At 31.6% G+C, this 25,113-nt stretch overlaps 2 protein-coding genes across 22 annotated transcripts in view; one reads left to right on the forward strand and one right to left on the reverse strand.

Annotated features, from left to right (window-relative positions):
* Positions 1-25,113, forward strand: part of Syp (synaptotagmin binding cytoplasmic RNA interacting protein) — a 529,002-nt gene that overhangs the window by 284,083 nt on the left and 219,806 nt on the right. The window lies entirely within an intron of this gene.
* On the reverse strand, positions 613-10,880 carry LOC142222321 (uncharacterized). The gene is made up of 2 exons (XM_075292380.1): positions 9,743-10,880; positions 613-6,380 (listed from the first exon to the last, which is right to left on the reverse strand). The coding sequence occupies exons 1-2, from the start codon at positions 10,817-10,819 to the stop codon at positions 1,398-1,400; spliced, it is 6,060 nt and encodes a 2,019-aa protein (XP_075148495.1). The 5' UTR covers positions 10,820-10,880; the 3' UTR covers positions 613-1,397.

Consider the following 25,113-nt stretch of genomic DNA (forward strand, 5'->3'; position numbering starts at 1 on the left):
TCATTCAATATCATTTTGTGGATTTTTTTGATGTTTTCGTCGGTAACCACCTTTTCACGGCGTTCACTGTCCACTGCGTTCACCGTCCTCCGTGCTCATTTCACCACGCTTGAATTTTGCATACCAATCAATTATTGTTGATTTCCCTGGGGCAGAGTCCGGAAACTCATTATCAAGCCAAGTTTGTGCTTCCACCGTATTTTTTCCCTTCAGAAAACAGTATTTTATCAAAACACGAAATTCCTTTTTTTCCATTTTTTTCACAATAACAAAAGTTGCTTCACAAAAGACGCTCTATTTCACAAACTAATTGACTTACAGACGTCAAATTTTGACACGAATCATTTGAAGGTTGGTTCTATATAAAAATAATATGCATTTAATACTAGCGACGCCATCTATGTGACAGACCCCGGGGACTTATCAGCCAACCTGTTAGTATTGCCATTGTTTCCCAATTTTATATTTTACTCACCATTAGTCATTATTGTTGCTTTGCCATGTGGTAATTTTTTAATCTTGCAATAAATTCCTAAATAATTTTTCTTTTAAATTGCAATGGGCAATATTAAAAACTAAAACCAAGCTGATATTAAAAAAAACACGCGAAAATAAAAACAGATTTCATTTTATTTGTCAAAAAATTTATTTACTTATTATCACTCGACATAACTATGTTGACATTTAACCATTAAAAAAAAAAAGAAACAACTAAACTTATATTTCATATAAATTTAAAAGGAACTTATATTTATTATATAAAAATAAATTTTAATATTAATGTACAAATACCATGTTCGTTTATGTAATAAGGTGAGATTTTAGTCGGGATTAATTGCGTTGAGTATCAGCTTCGATGGAATATTTGAGGAATTTGTTTCGAAGAAATTGAAATCTTATATATTTTGAGGCCTAGAGTTCAGTTTAGTGTGAGTTTACCGAAGATTCATATGAATTAGGTGCTTCAATTGTGTTATCTGATGGTAAATATTCTCTCTGAGGAAGTTTCAGAAGCTTAAAATTTCACCACAATGCCGTTAGGAGCGTAATAACGCGATCCGATTCCATCATATGATCATCTTCCATCATGTTATAGTCCATTTGGTGTTGCGCTCTTGGTACATAAGCTTGTATCCATGTCAAGGAATTCTACGACTAACGCAGAATGCGCCCAGGATCACCGGTAGTGAGGCGAGTAGGTTTGGCTGGGCTAACGAAAAGGTGAGGCATGTCATGTGGACCGTTGGGTCACACATCAGCTACGTTCATTTATAGGTAGGAATTGTGGCGGTTGTACTCATCGGATCTTATTTAGGCCAAAACTACTCTAGTCTGCTGATCGTTTTAGTTTTTTTTTTTTGGTTTTAATCAATCAAATTATAGCACGATGAAGGTTTCTATTTTCTATTTTTATTATATAAAGCTTTAAAATTATTGACAACGTCAAATGACTTTGCAATACTTGTAGAAATATTTGCCGAAGAACTATAGTCACCGCTACAATATAAATTCATTAAAATATCCTCATCCTCTGGCCTTAGATTCCTGAGGGCCCGGACACAAGAGTGTCCATAAAGATTTCCCGATGACCGTGTACGATAGTTAATAACCAGAAAACATTTGCGACAACATACAAAGTATTCGAGAATGTGGCCATCTTCACATTGGATTTCTCCAATTAAACACCAAGCATAACTCTTTTCGTGTTTCTTCTTTGAGGATACCGTGTAGATTCCTCGATTTATATTTGAGGCAATACATGAGGCATTCAATTTGTCATTATCATCTGGTGTGATATCCTCTTGAAATACATATGATGCACTAAGAAGTGATATATCTTTTAAATATTTCTCCAATAGGCGATTGTTCGTCGTTGCGTCCTTGCGACAACTTAATTGCTTCAATTCTTTAATACATTTATGATCATGCAGCAATTCCAAGGATTCACATCCTTTGAATCTTAAGATTTCTTCACATTTTTTGCAATAGATAAAATCGTTAAGAACCGTTGAATTACTCCTTAGAATTTCAGTTAAAATATGCCATACAATATTTTGATTCCGTCTTCGATGCGTAAGAGTATAAACACCATTTTTAATTCTTTGAGCTATAATATATTCATATCCATGTATTGGCAAAGACAAGGCAATAGTTTCGTTTTTCCTTGGGGCTGCTATACTATCAGACAATCTGGAATTTTGTTCGGATGCTTTTAGCTTTAGTACACAAAAGTGAAGATTTATACTTGAATGTATAAGCTTTAGTATATGATGGCATTTTATGCAACATACATAATCTTCAAGATTGCTACCATCTTCCTTTTGTATTGCATACAGAATTGACCATTGTGATCCTTTCAATTTTTTTGGCATTAATTTATAGACTCCAATATCCAGTTTTCGTGAAATGTCACGAGGTCCATGGAATATTTTAATTGCCCCATCTACTTTGCTATAGTCTTTGACACATTTGTGAGAATATAGATATTTGGGTTCACAACCTCTTCGTAATACTTTCAAACATTTGCGACAATAAACATAGTTCGTTAAGGTATCTCCATTTTCTGTTTGAATTTCTCCTATTATATCCCATACACAACTTTCGCCTTCTTTTGGGATTATTCTATAGAGATCGCTATCAATCTTTTTGGTAATAGAGACTTTTTCATCTTCCTCATCTTCATCCGATTCTTCTTCATTTTCACTATTCGCAATTGTCTTTGCGACGATTGACGATGATGACGTAGGCGTAGTTTGGGAAGAGATTTTTGTTGGATTTTCATGGATGCCATGTTCCAATTGTTTCTTCAGTTCTTTAAAGTTTCTTGTCACTTTAGGTATAATCCAACTCTTACATTTGTTTTCTACTTTGCGACATTTGAGACAAAACTTATATCCCTTTAATATGGTGTTATCTTCTTTTTGTATAAGTTTTGCAGTTTTATCTTTATATTTTTGGCTATTTTTGTGTTTGACCAATGTATACAGGCCCTTTACAATTTTTGCTTCTATAAGGAACATATCCTCCATGGCATTAGATTTAGAAGAGTTATCCTCTGGGGTTGAATCATTAATCGTCGCTGACTCTAAGGATTTGTAGGTTCCAATGAATTCCTCTTCTTCAATTTCGGAAGAAGTTTCCATCCAATGCTTGCATTTCTTTTGTACTTTGCGACATTTCAGACAAAACTTATATCCTTGTAAAATTGTATTATCTTCTTTTTGTATAAGTTTTGCCGATTTATTTGTCACATTATGGCTATTTTTATCTTCGATCAAAGTATATATGCCCTTTAGAATTTTTGCTTCTATTACGGGGATGATGATTTCCATATTAATTGGAGACTCTTTGGAAGAATTATCTTCCTCTAGGATTGAATCATTAATCGTCCATGACTCTAGGGGCTCAGAGGTTCCAGAGGTTAAGAATTCATCTTCTTCAATGTCAGATGACTCAAAGCCTAGAAATTCTTCTTCGTGATCAATATCCGAAGTATCTTGGAATTTATCGAAACTTTCGTAAGATTCCAATGCTTCAATGGTTACCAATTCATCTTCCAATTCTATGAATTCTTCTTTAATAGATTGTATATTATTTTCCGGATTTGATTGTCCAGTTGTCCAATTCCCATTATCTAATTGCATATCTATTATCGAACAGTTAACATCTTTGTCTAGTTCTTCTGGCAAAACATAAAGTCTTTGAGAAATGTGATTATCGATTTCTAAAAATTCTTCCTTAATCGATGATGATGTTGCATCGTCATATAATAAATCCGATTTAAGTATAGTATTATCATCCGGTAAAGTGGATTCTTCTTTGATTTCTTCTTTAATTGTTATGATGTTACTAGTTTGAGAATCTATTCCACCAGAAGATTCTTGGAGTCTTAGCTGAAGAGTCTCCGAATTATTGGAATCTATCAAATATTCATCTTCAACTTTAATAGATATCACATCATCAATTAATGAATGTTGATCTTTTGAGTTCAAATCTTCCCGAATTTCTTTATTAGAGGCCGTTACTTCAAATCCAGTTTCCAGTGTAAATTCTAGGTGTTCAACATTTATGGCCTTTGTATTATTGGAAACCTTTGAATGTAGACTTGTATCCTGTACTGATCTATATAAACTCTTTTTAAATTCTACAATACACTTGTGATTGTAAAGATCAAACATGCGATTAGCACAGATTTGCAAGACATGACGACATTCTCGACAGCAAACATAATTTTTCAGCAAATGGCCATCTTTCGTTTGAATTTCGGATATAAAATTCCACAAATAGCCAGAACCTTTTTTCTCTTCAGATAAAATATAAATACCATCCTCTAATTTCTTGGCAATTGTAGGAATTCCATAATATTTGAGGGGCTCTTCTTTTACCAATTTTTCATCTATAAGATTTGTGGTATCCAAAATGGTTTCGTAGGTTAAAACCTCTTTTTCAATTTTAATTTCACTTAAGAGATGTTCATCTTCAGTTTTATTATTTGTATCATTACTCTCGGCTAATGCTCTAGAGTTGAATATGTCAATATCCATAAATTCTGATTTTAGGGCTATGTCGCTGATAAGTGTCTTCTTGTCTTCAACCTTATCTTTGTAAAATATTGAAGTTTTGACATTTTGGGATTTTTTGGGATCGACAGATATAAGATTACAGGTTTCAATAGGTGCAGCGAATATAACCTCTTCTTTAATATCAATTGAGGAATTGTTATCTTCACTTTCCGTTGGATTGGAAGAGTTCTTCAAAATCTCCATGTCCATAAATTCTGATTCCAGGACTATATCGCCTGTAAGTGAATTGTCTTCAGACTTATCTTTGGAAGCTCTTGTTTTCTTGATCTTTTTGATATTTCGGGATTTATTAGGATCGACATATATAGGATTAGATTCAGAGGATGTCAACTCTTCTTCCATTTCATTTGAGGAATAATTGTCCACAATGATATCTTCATCACTTTCCGTTGCATTAGGATTCTCCATACACTCTGATTCCATGGATATATCGCTCATAAGTGAATTACTTTTCCCCTGATCTTTGGTAGGCAATGTCTTCTTATACTCTTTAATACATTTATGCCGATATATATTGGGTTGAGGTGGAATAAATAATTTCATTACACGATGACATTTGTTGCAACATATATAATTAGACAAAAGTTGACCATCTTGATCCTTGATACGAGACAAAATATCCCAGGTATAACTTGATGAAATTTTTCCTTCTTTGGTTAATGTGTAACGACCATCCTGCAGAGGTATAGTAATTTCAGGTGGACCTTTAAACTCGGGAGTAATTGATTCGTTAATAATGGTTTGACGATGTGATGACTTTTGATGACGAATAGCCAGAGAAGACTTCAATGATTGCACAATATCTTGAATACATTTATGAGATCTCAGATTTTTTTCAGTGTATCCCTTGGATCTTCGCAGAACCTGGGAACATTTGCGACAATACACATATGTTTTCAGGATTGTACCATTATTCGTTAAGATTTCAGCTATTGTCTGCCATACCACACTATCGCCATCTTTACGAGATGCGGTATAGATACCTTCGTATAACTTTTTTTCCACCATATCGACATTAGCATCTTCGCCTAGGTCCAGAATTTCGAATACATCCTTACTCGAAGATATTTGGGGAGTTTCTTGTGAAGATTCACCTTTTTCATCCTCTAATATTTCTTTGACGTATTTGTATCTTACATCCTTACTTGAAGATGTTTGAGGAGTTTCTTGTGGAGACTCACATTTTTCATCCTCTACCAAATCTTTGGAGTATTTGTATCTTACATCCTTACTTGAAGATGTTTGAGGAGTTTCTTGTGAAGATTGACAGTCTTTGAGACATTTGTGTCTTACTAGATCCAATTGACTTTTTGATGAATATACTTTATGGCATTCACAGCAAAATACATAATCGTCTACAATAGTTTTGTCTTCTCTTACAATGGATTTTATGTTTCTCCATATTCTATTATGCCCATCATAAATACTCAAGGTGTAAATACCTTTTTTGATCTTTTCAGCAAGTTCGTAGGTATCCTCCTTCCTAATATTGTCCATGTCCTTATCGGCTTTATTTAAGAAATTGCCTTTTAGAATCTTTCTCTTGAGTTCTAAACAGCAATTGTGTTTAAGCAGTTCTGGCATATAGTGAGATAGATAAACATTGCGACAAATTATGCAAAATACATAATCCGGCAAAGTCTCATTATTCTCTGTACAAATAGTTTTCAAAATTTTCCAAATTATACTTGATCCTGGACGAGCGCCTAATTTATAGATACCATTTTCAATTTTTTGGGCTATTATCATTTTTTCTGTGCATTCTCTTCTACTTGCGGATGGAAGGTAATCGGTGGTCTGAAAAACAAAAACAAAAAATGTTTCGAAAATGCATAGTTGGGTTGTATAATTCTAATGGGATTTTCGGGTTATATAGGCCAGAAAACGTTTAACCTAAAAGGAGGGCTCTATATTCAGTTTACGCTCCCGTTTTTTTTTTGGTAGTCATTCAAAACTGGGATTCCATCCAAGACCCTTTGTATGCAAGCAGGCATGCTAACCATTGCACCACGCTGGTTCCCCCAAAATTAGTTTTATATATGGTTAGGTTAGGTGGCAACCCGATGTATCAGGCTCATTTAGACTATTCAGTCCATTGTGATACCACATTGGTGAAATTCTCTCTTATCACTGAGTGCTGCCCGATTCCATGTTAAGCTCAAGACAAGGGACCTCCTTTTTATAGCCGAGTCCGAACGGCGTTCCACATTGCAGTGAAACCACTTAGAGAAGCTTTGAAACCCTCAGAAATGTCACCAGCATTATTGAGTTGGGATAATCCACCGCTGAAAAACTTTTTGGTGTTCGGTCGAAGCAGAAATCGAACCTACGACCTTGTGTATGCAAGGCTGTCACGCTAACCATTGCACTACGGTGGCTCCCTAGTTTTATATATGCGCATATAAGAGTGGAGATGAACTTCGACTTTTAAATTTTCAACCTGTATGTTCAAGAACCTAAATTGGAAGAGTGAGCATTGGATACCCATTGGAATTTGTAATAATTCGACAGTCGGAATCATGACCTGAAGATTATGAAGAGAACAAACAGAAATAATTTTATTAAAGGATCCGAATAGAAGCAGCGGTAGATGACGATCCAGGCACATGGGGGATTATACCGAAATTGACGAACTTCAGAACTCACGTTCAAGAACCTGGGTTTAAAGAGCGACCTTTGGAGCTACATAGCGATTTGGAATAATTCGACGGTCTACTACTGAATGAGAGTACACTGACAATCGGGTAGGAGCGTGGTTGTGACCGGACACCTAGAGTTGAGGGTATATATGATCCGCACAAAAGCGGATGATCTAAGTAGGAAATGGGAGAGGCCACGCGCCCAAAAAGTTGACAAACAAAAGAAGTTCAAGAGTGCAAGAGCTCAGTGAAGTAGAAAAAAGTTTGACTGGAAAGAAATTCATTTTGCACGAAAGTGGAAAGATACCGAATTTCGGTTTCTCCGATGAGAAACATGCAAAGAGGTAAACTGAACATTTACGCCTTCGTTAGCCAACAGAGCACAAGCGCCGTCGTGGCTCGTATTCATCGACCGTGGGTTCAAAATGAATGCCGAAATGAAAAATGACCTAAAGACAGTATTGAAGCCCTGGGCAGAAAAACAATGCGGCCGCAGGCCTTGGACATCCCAACAGAACTCAGCATTATCGTACTCAACACGCGTCAACCAATGTTCCTCGCTACATTTCTACCGCACAATTGCCTGAGGTCATGGGAGAGTAAGATTGGCACTAAAAATACCATAGTGTCGATCCAGAGAATGAAGCCGACCCATTTTTGTTGACGAGCTCAGTGAAACACAAAAAAGTTTGACTGGAAAGAAATTCATTTTGCACGAAAGTGGAAAGTTACCGAATTTGGGTGAACTGAACATTTACGCCTTCGTTAGCCAACAGAGCTCAAGCGCCGCCGATGGTGGCTCGTATTCATCGACCGTGGGTTCAAAATAAATGCCGAAATGAAAAATGACCTAAAGACAGTAATGAAGCCCTGGGCAGAAAAACAATGCGGCCGCAGGCCATTGCCATCCCAACAGAACTCAGCACGCGTCAACCAAGGTTCCTCGCTACATTTCTACCGCACAATTGCCTGAGGTCATGGGAGAGTAAGGTTGGCACTAAAAATACCATAGTGTCGATCCATAGAATGAAGACGACCCATTTTTGTTGACGAGCTCAGTGAAACACAAAAAAGTTTGACTGGAAAGAGATTTATGTTGCACGAAAGTGGAAATTTACCGAATTTGGGTTTCTCCGATGAGAAACATGCAAAGAGATGAACTGAACATTTACGTCTTCGTTAGCCAACAGAGCACAAGCGCCGCCGTGGCTCGTATTCATCGACCGTGGGTTCAAAATAAATGCCGAATATTATCAGGAAAATGACCTAAAGACAGTATTGAAGCCCTGGGCAGAAAAACAATGCGGCCGCAGGCCATGGCCATCCCAACAGAACTCAGCACGCGTCAACCAATGTTCCTCGCTACATTTCTACCGCACAATTGCCTGAGGTCATGGGAGAGTAAGGTTGGCACTAAAAATACCATAGTGTCGATCCAGAGAATGAAGCCGAACCATTTTTGTTGGCGGCGACTGACAATAAGTTTTTGCCTTCGGCGGCGGTAAGCCGATATAAATATGTCTCTTTGGCGGCGGGCAATTGTCCACTATAAAATCAATTCGAAGCAGAGAATGAAGCCGACCCATTTTTGTCGGCGTCGGCTAACACTAAATTTTTGCCTCCGGCAGCGGCGGCTTGACGGCTAAGCCGATAAAAAATTGCCTGTTCGGCGGCGCAAAATTATCTTTTATAAAATCAATTTGAAGTTTTCCGAATTGTAATGAGATTAGTTGTACAAACAATCTTACAATCAAATTTACATTTCATTCAAATTTTTTGAGCTAAATTTTTGTAAAACTATTATAGCAACTTGATACTAATTGATTGAAAGTGGAAAGTTCAAAATTTTGGCAAAAACTTTAACAAATATTATTAAATTTTTCTGATATAAATCAATATTTTAGATTAATTGGCGGCTAAATTTGAGTCGAGATGAGTCGACATATTCGGCGGCGGCGACGACTGCTAAAAACGGGTCGGCGACGGCTAAAATCGGCAGCGCGACTCGGCGGCTTCATTCTCTGATTCGAAGTTATCGGAATGGTAATGAGATTTGTTGTACAAATAATCTTACAACCAAATTTAGATTTTCAGAGCTAAATTTTTGCAAATTGATTGAGTGTGGATGAAAGGTTCAAAATTTTTGGCAAAAATACGAAATTTATTTATTTATTTTCCTAATTTAAACCGATATTTTTGATTAATTAGCGGCTAAATTTGAGTCGAGATGAGTCGACACATTCGGCGGCGGCGTCGACTGGCAAAAAACGGTAGGCGGCGACTGAAATCAGCGGTTTCATTCTCTGTGTCGATCATATGAAGACGGCTTCGCGGGGTATGGGCCAAAATACCGCAGGACCTCTTTCTTGAAGGTCAGAAATTGTACTAACAAACAATTCTAAACTTACTTTAAAATTATTATTTCCGACATTGTTTGCGAAGAATTAAAAGAAACACCCACCCTGTACTCTATGAAAATGTTGATTTTCAAGAAATTGGTTAATTAATAATATGACTTACGATTTTAGCTTGCGCGTCACGTTTAAGATTCCTCTGGTCTGATGAATTTTCCAATTCTATGTATTCTTCATCTATGTATTCTTCATCGCTATTCGCCGATTGTTGATCATTGGTCGCAATAGACATTTCTTCATTGAATTTCTCATCAATCTCATCTCTATTACTGTCCGTTTCTGAAAAGTCTCGAAAAGTCAGTGCTTCATCTGAGGATCTCACCATAATTTTCATGATTTTTGATGGTTGCGAATCAATAGAGTTTTTTGAATTACAAATTATTTTCCTTTTGCCATCGTTGATTTTTGAAGTGCTAGCATTTAATTTCATAGCATTTGTATCTGATAAATTGACGAATTTTATAATTTTTGCTCTCGGAAATTGTCTTATATTTCCGTCTCTATATTTAATCGTAATATTAACAGGTGGCTTCGATATGCCATCGTTTAGTTTTGAAGTGGAAGGTTTCGCCTCTAATAATTCTTCTACTTTAGTGTTTATTGTATCAAAAATTTCCTTTTTGGATTTCTTACTTGTTACTTTCTGGCCTTTAGCTTCAAGCGAATTAGCGGGCTTCGATTTGCCATGTTTGATTTTCGAAGTGGTTTTATCCAATACGCCTTCCTCAGTATTCATTGTATTACGTATTTTCCTATTGAGTTTCATAGCATTTGTATCTGATAAGTTGACAAATTTTATAATTTTTGCCTTTGAAAATTGTGTTACTTTTGTGTCTCTTTCTTCAAGCAAATTAGCGTTTTTCGTAATACTATTAGTTGGCAATACTGTGTTATTGCTTAGAGAATTCATCATATGTGGTGGTGGTATAATGACAACAGAATTTTGTGCACGCATTTTGCGTTTATATTCGTAGCAACATAAGTGATGAAGAAGATCCCAACTCTTATGATTATAACATTTTATAGATTTCTTACATTCGATGCAAAACAAATAGCCTGGCAATAATGCTTTATTTTCATCTAAAATCTCACGAACAATATGCCATATTATATCTTTGTCTTCGACATTTTTTCTAGTCTCGTATACACCCGTGGCTATTTTCTCATCGATTTCAAACGACATTGCGGGCTATTTAATGAAAACGAACGTACAAAACGTATCCACTACCAGCTGTACCACACTCTTTAATGTTTTCACAATGACTGTTGATAACAAACTGGAACACATGGCTTCTCCCTTACATTCACTCACATCATTTGTTTGTATGTGTGTGTGTGTCTCTCTCGCATTTAGAGAAACAGAGTTGCCATTTCATGTTAAGTGATATAATGTGATTGGTTAATAGGCATAGTATAGACGCTTATTGTGTATGGCCAAGTTGCGTGTTTCATGGGTTTACTTAATCGGTTACCTGGAATTGTTTGCCATGAATTTGAGGTACTTTTCTAGTTAGAAGATATTGTAATAAAAACTTCTTGTCGTACACACAGAAAATAGATTAGTTGGAATTCGGTTGAATTTATGAACATTCTGTATTTAGAAATAAATAAAAGTTGATTATACCAATTTTCTGTACTTACATGCATTTGTTCATACCTGTAACCATTAGTTGAAATTTTTAACAGATTTTCCGTCGTGCTACAAGATAATTGGTTGAGGCAACCAAACCTACCTCATTTGATTAATTTTGATTCAAATTGGTTGATACGACCAACCGTAAGGAAAATTCTCAACTATCATTTCAACAGTTACCATTTTCATATAGTATTCACAACCGAATAACATTTCGAATTTTTTAAATGTCATTTGTATTAATGAAAATAAGTTGAAGAATTTTTTGTATTATTTGAAACTTTAAAACAAACAAAAAATGGCAAAAAATATCGATATTATCTGCTATTTGTGATCGTAACACAGCAAGAATGGTCTGTAAAGAGGATGTGGGCAAGAAATTCAAAACAATGGTTTGTATTGGAAATATTTTTTAGAGAACTCAACTCATTGTGCCGCACATCTAGCATGTATGAAACATAAATTAGAAGGTTGAGGTTCAGCTTGGATCCTGAACTTTGTAAGAGGTAAAATCTACTCTCCAAAGCAGATCGACTTTACTTCTAGTCCCTTGCAATTTGTGTGATCAGTGCTCCTTCTTGTCCCTGAAGAATATAATTCGAGAGACCGGTGTATATGAGAACAATATTAAACCTATACCAATATAAACAAAATTTTTCCAATTTTAGGAAAAAAGAAATTAGCTCTAGTTTTCCAATTTCAACAAAATCGGATAAAAATGTCGGTTTCGAGAAACACAAGAAGTCAGAGCGGGAAATCGGTCTATATGGGCTATACCAAAAACTGGACCGATGCACTCCAAATTCCGTACACATATTTGCGGGCCTCAAAATATCTATAAATTTCAATTTTCAAGCAACTCGAATAGAAATTACGATGTCTCGATCCTAAAGAACCCAACTCAGAGCATCACTTTATATGGTGCTATATTAAAACCATCTTCAAACTTGACCTGCATGCAGAGAAAAGACGAGTTTGTGTAAAATTTCAGCACGGTAAATTCATTATTGAAAGCTATAGCGTCATTACAACAGACACACAGCCAGAAATACAGAAGGATATCGTCTTAGAATTTCTCCCTGATCAAGAACATATGTTATATAGGTTTATATAGTCGGAAATCGATATTTCGTTTGCGTTACAAGCGGAATGATCAATTTATTACAATAGAATGATAGTAGTGAGTATACAAGTAAAGCAAGTCTAAAGTCGGGCGGGTGGGCTATATTACACCCTGCACCATTCTGTAGATGTACATTTTCGATACCATCTATGTACAAAATTTCCGAAGCGACACTATGACATCCCTATATAAGTCCTGCATGGTGTAGGTACTTAGGATTTGGCCAGGCCGAGCTTTCTGTCGTTTTTATTTGTACAAATCAATTTATTAATCGATGGTTTTTTGTTTTTTTTTTTTTTAGCAAAGATTTTTTGCCGGTTTGGATGATTTGATCAATTTATAACGAAGGATAAGCTGATTTACAACCAACTTAATTGCAAAAAAAATAAATTTTTATCTTTTGTTATGAAATATCTTGTAGTTAGAACAGTTTGTACCACTATAAACATATTTAAATATAATAAAATATGTAACTGGAAAGGAATTGATTTTTAATTCGGTCATGACTATTACCAAGGTTGGGCAACACAACCGAATTATGAAGGTAAACACAACCAATGTCGTCGGCAGACCCAACCAAAACAATACGTGATATCAGTTGTATCGACCGAATCATTCGGGTGACACAACTGCCAACTGATAGTAGCTGCAACTGCCAAAAGGAGGTTGGCAGTAAATTCGGTTATCACAACCAATTCGTATTCTCTGTGTAGGCAACTATATTTTGAATGTTGTATTTTTTTTTATTATAGTCAAAATAAAGTTTTCGGGATGGCCACGAAATAACCTCCTTTTCACTCTAAGACGCGTATTTAAGGAAATATGACCAAAATAAGTTATTCAAATAATTTTGGGTGTGGTCACGAATTAGCCCCCTTTTCGCTCTAAGGCACATTTGTAAGGAGGTGTGGCAAAAAAAGTTTTCCATATAAAACAAATTTATTTTTTAAGGATTTTCAACAACAGAAAAAATCTTTTTTTTTTTTTGAAAAATTGTATATAAATTTTGATTTTTTTTGGGAGTGGTCACGAATTAACCTTTTCGCTCTAGGACGCTTATTTTAAGAAATACGGTAAATTAAGCTTTTTATTAAAAAAAAATATTTTTCTGGGATTTTCATTATTTTCGTTCAAGGACGCATATTTAAGGAAATATGACCAAAATATGTTTTTAGTATAAAAAAATAATTTTTTGAGGATTTTCATTGAATATTTGATTTTTTTGGGTGATTACGAATTAAAATTCTTTTCGCTCTAGGACGTAATTATATTTAAGATAATATGGCCAAAATAAGATTTTCATGTAAAAACTTAATTTTTTGAGGATTTTCAACGAAATTTTGATATTTCTGGGAGCTCACCCATATTTAAAGAGAAATTCACGAAATAACGCATATTAAAGGAATTATGGCCAAAATAAATTTTCGCTCTATGACCTACCATATATATAGACATGGCCAAAATAAGTTTTTCATTTAAGAAATAATTTTTTGAAGACTTTCATCGAAATAAAATATTTTTCGGGACAAAACACTTTTGGACAAAATAAGCTTTTCATATAAAAAATTAATTTTTTGAGGATTTCTGCGGAATTTATGTTTTTTGGGCTGGTCACAACATTATCTTCTTTTCGCTCTGGGACGCATATATAAGGAATTAAGGCCATAATAGGTTAGGTTATGTGACAGCCTGGTACAGGCTCACTTAGACTATTCAGTCCATTGTGATACCACATTGGTGAACTTCTCTCTTATCACTGATTCCATGTTAAGCTCAATGACAAGGGACCTCCTTTTTATAGCCGAGTCCGAACGGCGTTCCACATTGCAGTGAAACCACTTAGAGAAGTTTTGAAACCTTCAGAAATGTCACTAGCATTACTGAGGTGGCATAATCCACCGCTGAAAAACTTTTTGGTGTTCGGTCGAGGCAGGAATCGAACCCACGACCTTGTGTATGCAAGGCGGGCATGCTAACCATTGCACCACGGTGGCTCCCTACGGCCATAATAAGTTTTTCATATAAAACAAATTAAATTTTTTGAGGATATTCAACCAGATTTCGATTTTTTGGAGTTAGTCACGAAATAACCTGCACTCAAAAAAAGATTACTTGGATTCAAAGATTTTGACCTTCCCTTAAGGATTTTGGTATTGATTCCGAGCCAAAGATGCGGCTTCTTTAAAATAAGGAATTTTTTAGCGACCTATCTGGCATTAAATCTAGGACCAATAAAGTTAAAATTAGGATACAGATTTTATTTATCAAATTTTCGTTCTCTTTTCTCGGTTTATTAATAAAGGTACTCACGTACAAACAAATGTCAGTTTAAAAAAAAAAAAAACAAATTATAACGGATACTTCAAAGTAAAAAATGTTTTCTTAATTCCAAAAAGGCTTTAAACCAAAGACGCTAAGTCTTTTCGCTCTAGGACGCATATTTAAGGAATTACGGCCATAATAAGTTTTTCATATAAAACACATTAAAGTTTTTGAGGATTTTCAACCAGATCTACATTTTTTTGGGTTAGCATATTTAAGGAGATATGGCCAAATTAAATTTTTCATATAAAAAAATATGTTTTTAAGGATTTTCAAAAAAGCAGCATTTTTTTGGGTGTGGTGACGCATCAACGTCATTTTCACTGCAGAAAATATAGTTTTGGACATATGTTTTTCATATACAATAAAATTTTTGATTTTTTGGATATTGCATTTTGTTTGCTTGTGATATGTGTTATATATTTTAGCAATTAATTTGCTTTGATATGTTACTGGACACGTAAGATCTATTATTTGTTCTCGAAGAGAATTGCGATAAAATTAGGAATAGAATATAAATAAAATTCCAGTATAAAATAAATTAACTAAGTAGTGGCACAGCAGGAAGAGTCAAGGCATGAAAAAAATCATTTCACACTCATGGTGAAATGAAAAATTGGGAGTCAATGGCAACACTATGTCATTTAGCGACAACGAATTATAACCAGTGATGCCAATTTTGTTGATTTCTAAAAAGCACCAAATTGCCTTTACAAAAAAAGCACCAACTTGGTGCTTTCTACCATTTTCATTTAGTGCTTTTGGTGCTTTTTTCATTTTGAACAGTATTAAGTTTAATTGATACAAAATTTTGGGTTAAACTTTCAAGAGCTTAAGAAACTCAAATTTATTGCCAAATGTAGAATTTGATTGTTATGAAGGTGGTATTGATTATTTTTTAATTAATATTGTTATTTAGGGTATTCTGTCTAACGACGAGTGCCGAATTTTTGAACTTGATAAAGATATTAAAAACGTTTGTATGAAATGCACAAAAGCACGCACAACTGAAATAAGCAATAGACTCCTTCCATATATTAATATTTTGAATGTTGAAAGACATTACTGATCAAAATGAATTGGATGAAAGCATTAAAACTGATGAAGATGTATACTTGAATAGTGGTTCATAACTTCATAGAATTACAAAGTCAATACACGCAAAGAAAAAAAAACGTTTGAAAACGTGTACCGAAAACGTTTTTCTTTTGTTAGAGTTTTTTGAATTGCTTCAAAAATTTTAAACTTTTATCACCAAAAAAAATTAGTTTTTTACAAAATTTTTATTTTTTGAACAAGAAAAAATTATTTTTGAAACAACAACACAGTCCATTTCGTTTATATCAAACACTGTTCTTTTCTGACTTTAGGTCTTTAATAAGACACATTTTACAGTTCAAAATTTAATATAGTACAATGTAATGTTGAACATTTTTTCGGAATCTTCCGAACATATCTTTGGTCGAAGCAGGGATCGAACCCACGACCCTTGGCATGCAAGTCGGACGTAGCAACCACTGCTCCACGGTGCCAAACTAAATGTTTGTTTCTGTTAAATAAACTTTGTTTATTCGGTTCGTGAGCGCCGCAAAATTTGGTCAATATAAACTTGACGTATTTCTTTCAATTTTGCATTTAAAAAACCTGAACACCCCTCATTTTGAAGGTGTGTGTAGAATGTTGCTTCTATTTTGATTTTGGAATTCACTCTTCAGTTGTCAAAATGCCGTCCAAGAGCAGCGTATCAAAATTTTGCTCGCGCATCGCGAAAATCCGAGCTACTCGCACGCAAAGCTGGCAAAATCGCTAAAAGTTACCAAATCAACCGTTACAAATGTAATTAAAGTGTTTGGGGAACGTTTGTCGACAGCCAAGAAGTCTGGATCGGGAGGAAATCGAAAACCGGAAGCCGCTGAGACGACAAAGAGAGTTGCCGGTAGTTTTAAGCGAAACCCTAACCTCTCTCTCCGAGATGCCGCAAATAAGCTGGGTGTATCGTCTACAACCGTGCATCGAGCCAAAAAACGAGCCGGACTAGCGACTTACAAGAAGGTATTGACTCCAAATCGCGATGATAAACAAAATACGACGGCCAAAGCGCGATCCCGGAGGCTGTACACGACGATTCTCACGAATTTTGACTGCGTGGTAATCGACGACGAAACCTACGTCAAAGCCGACTACAAGCAGCTTCCGGGACAGGAGTTTTATACGGCAAAAGGAAGGGGAAAGGTAGCAGATATTTTCAAGCACATAAAACTGTCAAAGTTCGCAAAGAAATATCTGGTTTGGCAAGCCATCTGTACCTGTGGCTTGAAAAGCAGCATTTTCATAGCTTCCGGGACTGTCAACCAAGAAATTTACGTGAAAGAGTGTTTGAATAAACGTCTGCTGCCTTTCGTGAAGAAACACGGTTGTTCCGTACTGTTTTGGCCGGATTTGGCATCTTGCCATTACGGTAAAAAGGCCATGGAGTGGTACGCCGCCAACAACATGCAGGTGGTTCCCAAGGACAAGAACCCTCCCAACACGCCAGAGCTCCGCCCAATTGAGAAATACTGGGCTATTGTCAAGCGGAACCTAAAGAAGACCAAAAAAACTGCTAAGGACGAGCAGCAGTTCAAGGCAAACTGGCGAAGAAGGTGGACAAGGTGGCTGTACAAAATCTGATGGCAGGTGTCAAGCGTGAGGCCCGGCAATTCGAATTTGGAAAAGCGAAAGCCTAACTGAATATTTTTCCTGAATTTTATACTAATTGAACTTGAAAAAGAAATTTAAATTGATTTCTTAAATAAACGATTTCACCATTTTCCCTTACCAAATTTTGACCGTATAACCCTTTATCTACATATAACTTATATGGATAATTATCTATTGATGACCATAACAGGTACATAGCTCAGTGGTTAGTGTATTGGCTTACAAAGTGCATGGTCCGCGGTTCGATTCTCCATCCAGGCGAAAAGTAAAAAAAAATTTAAAATTTATAAAATCGTATAATTTCTTCTACATTGTTGGTATTACAGGAAAAGGTGTTAAGAACTAAAAAACCTCGTGGATGTGAGAAAGATGTGAGGGAAAATGCAATTAGCAAGAAAACAATGTTTTTTTTTGAGTTAGTCTTTATGAAATTGTTTTTACATCCTGGAAAAGAATAAACGTTTATCACAAAAAGTATATACTTTTTTCCGAATACACTTCCTTACAGCGAAAAGCAAATGAGAAACGAACTTTGTTTGTCTAAAATTTCGTTTGGGAGGAAAGAATTATTTATTTGCGTGTAGTAATTTGATTGTGGATGACAGCCTTTCGTAGAAGTCTCTACGCAATCCATGGTGTAGGGTACATAAGATTCGGCCTGGCCGAACTTACGGCCGTATATACTTGTTTTTTTATAGAAAATTTTCTCAAAATTTTATTTCTATAGAAAATGTTGTCAAAATTTTGATTTCTATAGAAAATATTGTCAAAATTTTGATTTCTATAGAAAATTTTGTAAAAAATTTACTTCTATAGAAAATTTTGTAAAAAATTTATTTCTATAGAAAATTTTTTTCAAAATTTTATTTCTACAAAAATTTTTCTCTAAATTTTATTTCTATAGACAATTTTCCCAAAATTTTATTTCTACAGAAAATGTTCTCAATTCTAATTCTATAGAAAATTTTGACAAAATACTTTGACTAAACTACAAGCTACACTTGTAGCTTAGTCAATGCATGGTTTTAAGCTGAAATCAAAAACAACAATAATAATTGAAGAGAAACCAACAATAACAAACAAAACGAATGAAGATAGAGGAAGCACGCTCAAAAACAAATCCAACCAACTACACTCAAATCGATGATTTGAGTTTGGCGAAGGAAAAGAGATATGCTTGCAAATTTGTTTAGGCAGTAGCTTTGATAGTCAGCTACCTTTTTATCGTAAGGTTCAAGTGTAGTTCACTTTGGGTTGAGTGAATTACCCGAATTTATTCTGATAATTGGTTTTGCTGCAAGTAGAGGATGCTGATGAGGAATGTGGTAATTCCGAAACAGCTGTACATCCAACCATATTGCAGTCTATAGGGCTTTGCCCAAATAAATTTGACAAGCATACTTTTCCTGTGTTGGTTAAGCTACACTTGTAGTTTAGTCAATGCATGGTTTTAAGCTGAAATCAAAAACAACAATAGAAATTAAATTTGTGACAAATTTTTCTATAGAAATGAAATTTTGCGAAAATTTTCTATAGAAATAAAATTTTGCGAAAATTTTCTATAGAAATAACATTTTGCGAAAGTTTTCTATAGAAAGAAAATTTTCTGTAGAAATACATTTTTGAGAAAATTTTCGATAGAAATAAAATTTTGAGAAAATTTTCGATAGAAATAAAATTTGGAGAAAATTTTCTATAAAAATTACATTTTAAGAAATTTTTCTATACAAATAACATTTTGAGAAAATTTTCTATAGAAATAAAATTTTGAGAACAATTTCTATAGGATAAAATTTTGAGAAAATTTTATATAGAAATAAATTTTTGAGAACATTTTCTATAGAAATAAAATTTTGACAAAATTTTTAATAGAACTAAAAGTTTGAGAAAATTTTCTATAGAAATAAAATGTTGACAAAATTTTCTATAGAAATAAAATTTTTAAAAAATTTTCTATAGAAATAAAATTTTGAGAACAATTTCTATAGAATAAAATTTTGAGAAAATTTTATATAGAAATAAAATTTTGAAAACATTTTCTATACAAATGAAATTTTGAGAAAATTTTCTATAGAAAAAAAGTTTCGACAAAATTTTCTATAGAAATAAAATTTTGCGAAAAATTTCTATAGAAATAACATTTTGGAACCATTTTTATAGTAAGAAAATGTTGAGAAAATTTTCGATAGAAATAATCAGGAGAAAATTTTCTATACAAATAAAATTTTGACAAAATTTCTATAGAAATAAAATTTTCATGTTTTGTTTTTTTATTGTTGGTTTGTACTGTAATCATATTTGTTGTTTTGATCTCAGCTTTAAAACCATTGTGTTGACTAAACTACAAGAGTAGCTTAACCAACAGAGGAAAAGTATGCTTGTCAAATTTATTTGGACAAAGCCCTATAGACTGCAAGATGGTTGGATGTGGTAATTGCGAAACGTGCGTCCATCCAACCATCTTGCAGTCTATAGGGCTTTGCCCAAATAAATTTGACAAGCATACTTTTCCTCTGTTGGTTAAGCTACTCTTGTAGTTTAGTCAACACAATGGTTTTAAAGCTGAGATCAAAACAACAAATAAGAAATAAAATGTTGAGAAATTTTTCTATAGAAATATAATCTTGAGAAAATTTTCTATAGAGATAACATTTTGACCAAATTTCACAAATAGGTTTCATTAAATAAATCATTTCAGTTTATTGTATGTGCATGTCCTTTGAATTGTAATATGAATTCTCTACTTATTTCCTTGCTCCTGCTTGCCTCTATGTTGCATTGCTGCTAGGGGCGGTATGTTCAGGTAGATATCTTGTTAGTTTTAAGATTTCATAAAATGTGAAAAAACACCCGCCAATAAAGCCATTCTTTAAATTATTATTGCTTCAAAAATCATTGGCAAATTATTTTATTTATTTTATTCCCCGTCTTTTCGAAGACTAAGAGCTCACCGATGCACCAAAAAGTTAAACTGCAAAGAGCCAAGAAGTTGCTTATATGCGTGTTTTTCTTATATCCATTACCTCCTGTACATAACCAGCGATATACCGAGACTTAAAACCATGCGGATATATTCTAGGGACACAAAACCTTTTGGCTTTACCAGCAATAGCAACAACGGAAAATGAAATTTATAACATGTTCCAATTTATTGCATCTCCTTCTCCGTAACCGATTCGTTCTTTGCTGTAGCAAGAAACGATTTCCAAAAGTAGGCCACTGATTATTTTCAAAAACAAAACGGGTGATGGTGATTTTAGAGATTTGCTGTTGGTTAGTTGAAGGTGTTTCTTTTAAGCCCCCTTCTTCCCTTTTAGAGTTGGCTTTAGTAGGTTAATTCTTTGTTTGTTTTTATGAAAAAACACAAAGAAACTTGCAGCAAGCAGATGCAATGAACCAAATACAATTACCAAGTGTTCACTAGTCTAGAACGAGGGGAAAAGTAGTTCAGCAAAAGCACTTTTGATAATCCATATTAGGGTTAGTTGGACATGTTAGAGTAAAAATTAGAATAGGATTTATTTCCCCTCAAAATGAACTATGCTTTGGAGAGATTGAAAAAATTTTCTATAGATATACAATTTTGGCAAAATTTTCTATAGAAATAAAATTCTTGACAAAATTTTCTATCGTAATAAAATTTTGACAAAATTTTCTATTAAAATAAAATTTACACAAAATTTACTCTAGATATAAAATTTTGGCAAAATTTTCTATAGAAATAAAATCTTTGACAAAATTTTCTATCATAATAAAATTTTGACAAAATTTTCTATTAAAATAAAATTTACACAAAATTTACTCTAGATATAAAATTTTGACAAAATTGAATAGAGATATAAAATTTTGACAAAATTGACTACAGATATAAAATTTTTACGAAATTTTCTATAGAAATAACATTTTGACAAAATTTTCTGTAGAAATAAGATTTGGACAAAATTTTCAATAGAATTAAAATTTTGAGAAAATTTCCCATAGAAATAAAACTTTGACAAAATTTTCTATAGAAATAAATAAAACAAATAAATTTTGACAAAACTTTCGAAGAAACACAATTTTGACAAAATTTTCTATTAAAATAAAATTTACACAAAATTTTCGATAAAAATAAAATTTTGACAAAATTTAGATATAAAATTTACACAATTTACTATAGATATAAATTTTTGACAAAATTGAATAGAGATATAAAATTTTGACACAATTGACTACAGATATAACCTTTTGACAACATATTCTATAGAAATAACATTTAGACAAAATTTTCTGTACAAATAAAATTTTGACAAAATTTTCTGTAGAAATAAAAATTGGATAGAATTTTCAATAGAATTAAAATTTCCAGAAAATTTTCTATAGAAATAAAATTTTTTATAGAAATTAAATTTAACTTTTCTCCAGAAATAAATTTTTGACAAAATTTCCTGTAGAAATAAAATTTTGACAAAAGTTTCTATATAAATTAAATTTTGACAAAACTTTCGATAGAAATAAAAATTTGACAAAATTTTCTATACAACTAAATTTTGACAAAACTTTCGAAGAAATACAATTTTGACAAAATGTTCTATATAAATGAAAATTTTGACAAAGTTTTCTATAGAAATAAAATTTTGACATTTTGTATATAAATAAAATTTTTACAACATTTTGTATACAAATAAAATTTTGACAAAATTTTCTATAGAAATAATATTTTGACAAAATTTTCTATAGAAATAACATTTTGACAAAATTTTCTATAGAAATAAAATTCTGACAAAATTTTCTATAGAAATAAAATTTTGACAAAATTTTTTGTAAAAATAAAATTTTGACAAAATTTTCTGTAAAAATAAAATTTGGATAGAATTTTCAATAGAATTAAAATTTCGAGAAAATTTCCTATAGAAATAACATTTTGATAAAATTTTCTATAGAAATAAAATTCTGACAACATTTTCAATAGAAATAAAATTTTGACAAAATTTTCTGTAAAAATAAAATTTGGATAGAATTTTCAATAGAAATAAAATTTCGAGAAAATTTCCTATAGAAATAAAATTTTGACAAAATTTTCTATATAAATAAAATTTCGACAAAATTTTCTATAGAAATGAATTTTTAATAAAATTTTCTATAGAAATAAAATTTTGACAAAATTTTCTATACAAACAAATTTTTGACAAAATTTTCTAGAGAAATAATATTTTGACAAAATTTTCTATAGAAATAACATTTGGTTAAAATTTTCTGTAGAAATAAAATTTGGATAGAATTTTCAATAGAAGTAAAATTTCGAGAAAATTTCCTATAGAAATAAAATGTGGATAGAATTTTCAATAGAATTAAAATTTCGAGAAAATTTTCTATACAAATAAATTTTGACAAAACTTTCGAAGAAATGCACTTTCGACAAAATTTTCTATATAAATGAAAATATTGACAAAGTTTTCTATAGAAATAAAATTTTGACAACATTTTCTATATAAATAATATTTTTACAAAATTTTCTATACAAACAAAATTGTGACAAAATTTTCTATAGAAATAACATTTTGACAAAATTTTCTGTTGAAATAAAATTTGGATAGAATTTTCAATAGAATTAAAATTTCTAGAAAGTTTTCTATAGAAATAAAATTCTTGACAAAATTTTCTATAGAAATTAAATTGAACTTTTCTCCAGAAATAAATTTTGACAAAATTTTGTGTAGAAATAAAATTTTGACAAAATTTTCAATATAAATAAAATTTTGACAAAACTTTCGATAGAAATAAAATTTTGACAAAAATTTCTATACAAATAAATTTTGACAAAACTTTCGAAGAAACACAATTGTTACAAAATATTCTATTAAAATAAAATTTACACAAAATGTTATATAGAACTAAAATTTGGACAACATTTTCTATAGAATTAAAATGTTGACAAAATTTTCGATAGAAATAACATTTTGACAACATTTACTATAGATATAAAATTTTGACAAAACTTTCGAAGAAATACAATTTTGACAAAATTTTCTATTAAAATAAAATTTACACAAAATTTTCAATAGAACTAAAATTTGGACAAAATTTTATATAGATATAACATGTTGACAAAATTTTCGATAAAAATAAAATTTTGACAAAATTTACTATAGATATAAAATTTACACAAAATTTACTATAGATATAAAATTTTGACACAATTGACTACAGATATAACCTTTTGACAAAATTTTCTATAGAAATAACATTTAGACAAAATTTTCTGTAGAAATAAAATTTTGACAAAATTTTCTGTAGAAATAAAAATTGGATAGAATTTTCAATAGAATTAAAATTTCCAGAAAATTTCCTATAGAAATAACATTTTGATAAAATTTTCTATAGAAATAAAATTCTGACAACATTTTCAATAGAAATAAAATTTTGACAAAATTTTCTGTAAAAATAAAATTTGGATAGAATTTTCAATAGAAATAAAATTTCGAGAAAATTTCCTATAGAAATAAAATTTTGACAAAATTTTCTATATAAATAAAATTTCGACAAAATTTTCTATAGAAATGAATTTTTAATAAAATTTTCTATAGAAATAAAATTTTGACAAAATTTTCTATACAAACAAATTTTTGACAAAATTTTCTAGAGAAATAATATTTTGACAAAATTTTCTATAGAAATAACATTTGGATAAAATTTTCTGTAGAAATAAAATTTGGATAGAATTTTCAATAGAAGTAAAATTTCGAGAAAATTTCCTATAGAAATAAAATGTGGATAGAATTTTCAACAGAATTAAAATTTCGAGAAAATTTTCTATACAAATAAATTTTGACAAAACTTTCGAAGAAATGCACTTTCGACAAAATTTTCTATATAAATGAAAATATTGACAAAGTTTTCTATAGAAATAAAATTTTGACAACATTTTCTATATAAATAATATTTTTACAAAATTTTCTATACAAACAAAATTGTGACAAAATTTTCTATAGAAATAACATTTTGACAAAATTTTCTGTTGAAATAAAATTTGGATAGAATTTTCAATAGAATTAAAATTTCTAGAAAGTTTTCTATAGAAATAAAATTCTTGACAAAATTTTCTATAGAAATTAAATTGAACTTTTCTCCAGAAATAAATTTTGACAAAATTTTGTGTAGAAATACAATTTTGACAAAATTTTCAATATAAATTAAATTTTGACAAAACTTTCGATAGAAATAAAATTTTGACAAAAATTTCTATACAAATAAATTTTGACAAAACTTTCGAAGACACACAATTTTTACAAAATATTCTATTAAAATAAAATTTACACAAAATGTTATATAGAACTAAAATTTGGACAAAATTTTCTATAGAATTAAAATGTTGACAAAATTTTCGATAGAAATAACATTTTGACAACATTTACTATAGATATAAAATTTTGACAAAACTTTCGAAGAAATACAATTTTGACAAAATTTTCTATTAAAATAAAATTTACACAAAATTTTCAATAGAACTAAAATTTGGACAAAATTTTATATAGATATAACATGTTGACAAAATTTTCGATAAAAATAAAATTTTGACAAAATTTAATATAGATATAAAATTTACACAAAATTTACTATAGATATAAATTTTTGACAAAATTTAATAGAGATATAAAATTTTGACACAAGTGACTACAGATATAACCTTTTGACAAAATTTTCTATAGAAATAACATTT

This window comes from Haematobia irritans, chromosome 1, assembly GCF_050003625.1.
Source record: "Haematobia irritans isolate KBUSLIRL chromosome 1, ASM5000362v1, whole genome shotgun sequence".
NCBI lineage: Eukaryota > Metazoa > Arthropoda > Insecta > Diptera > Muscidae > Haematobia > Haematobia irritans.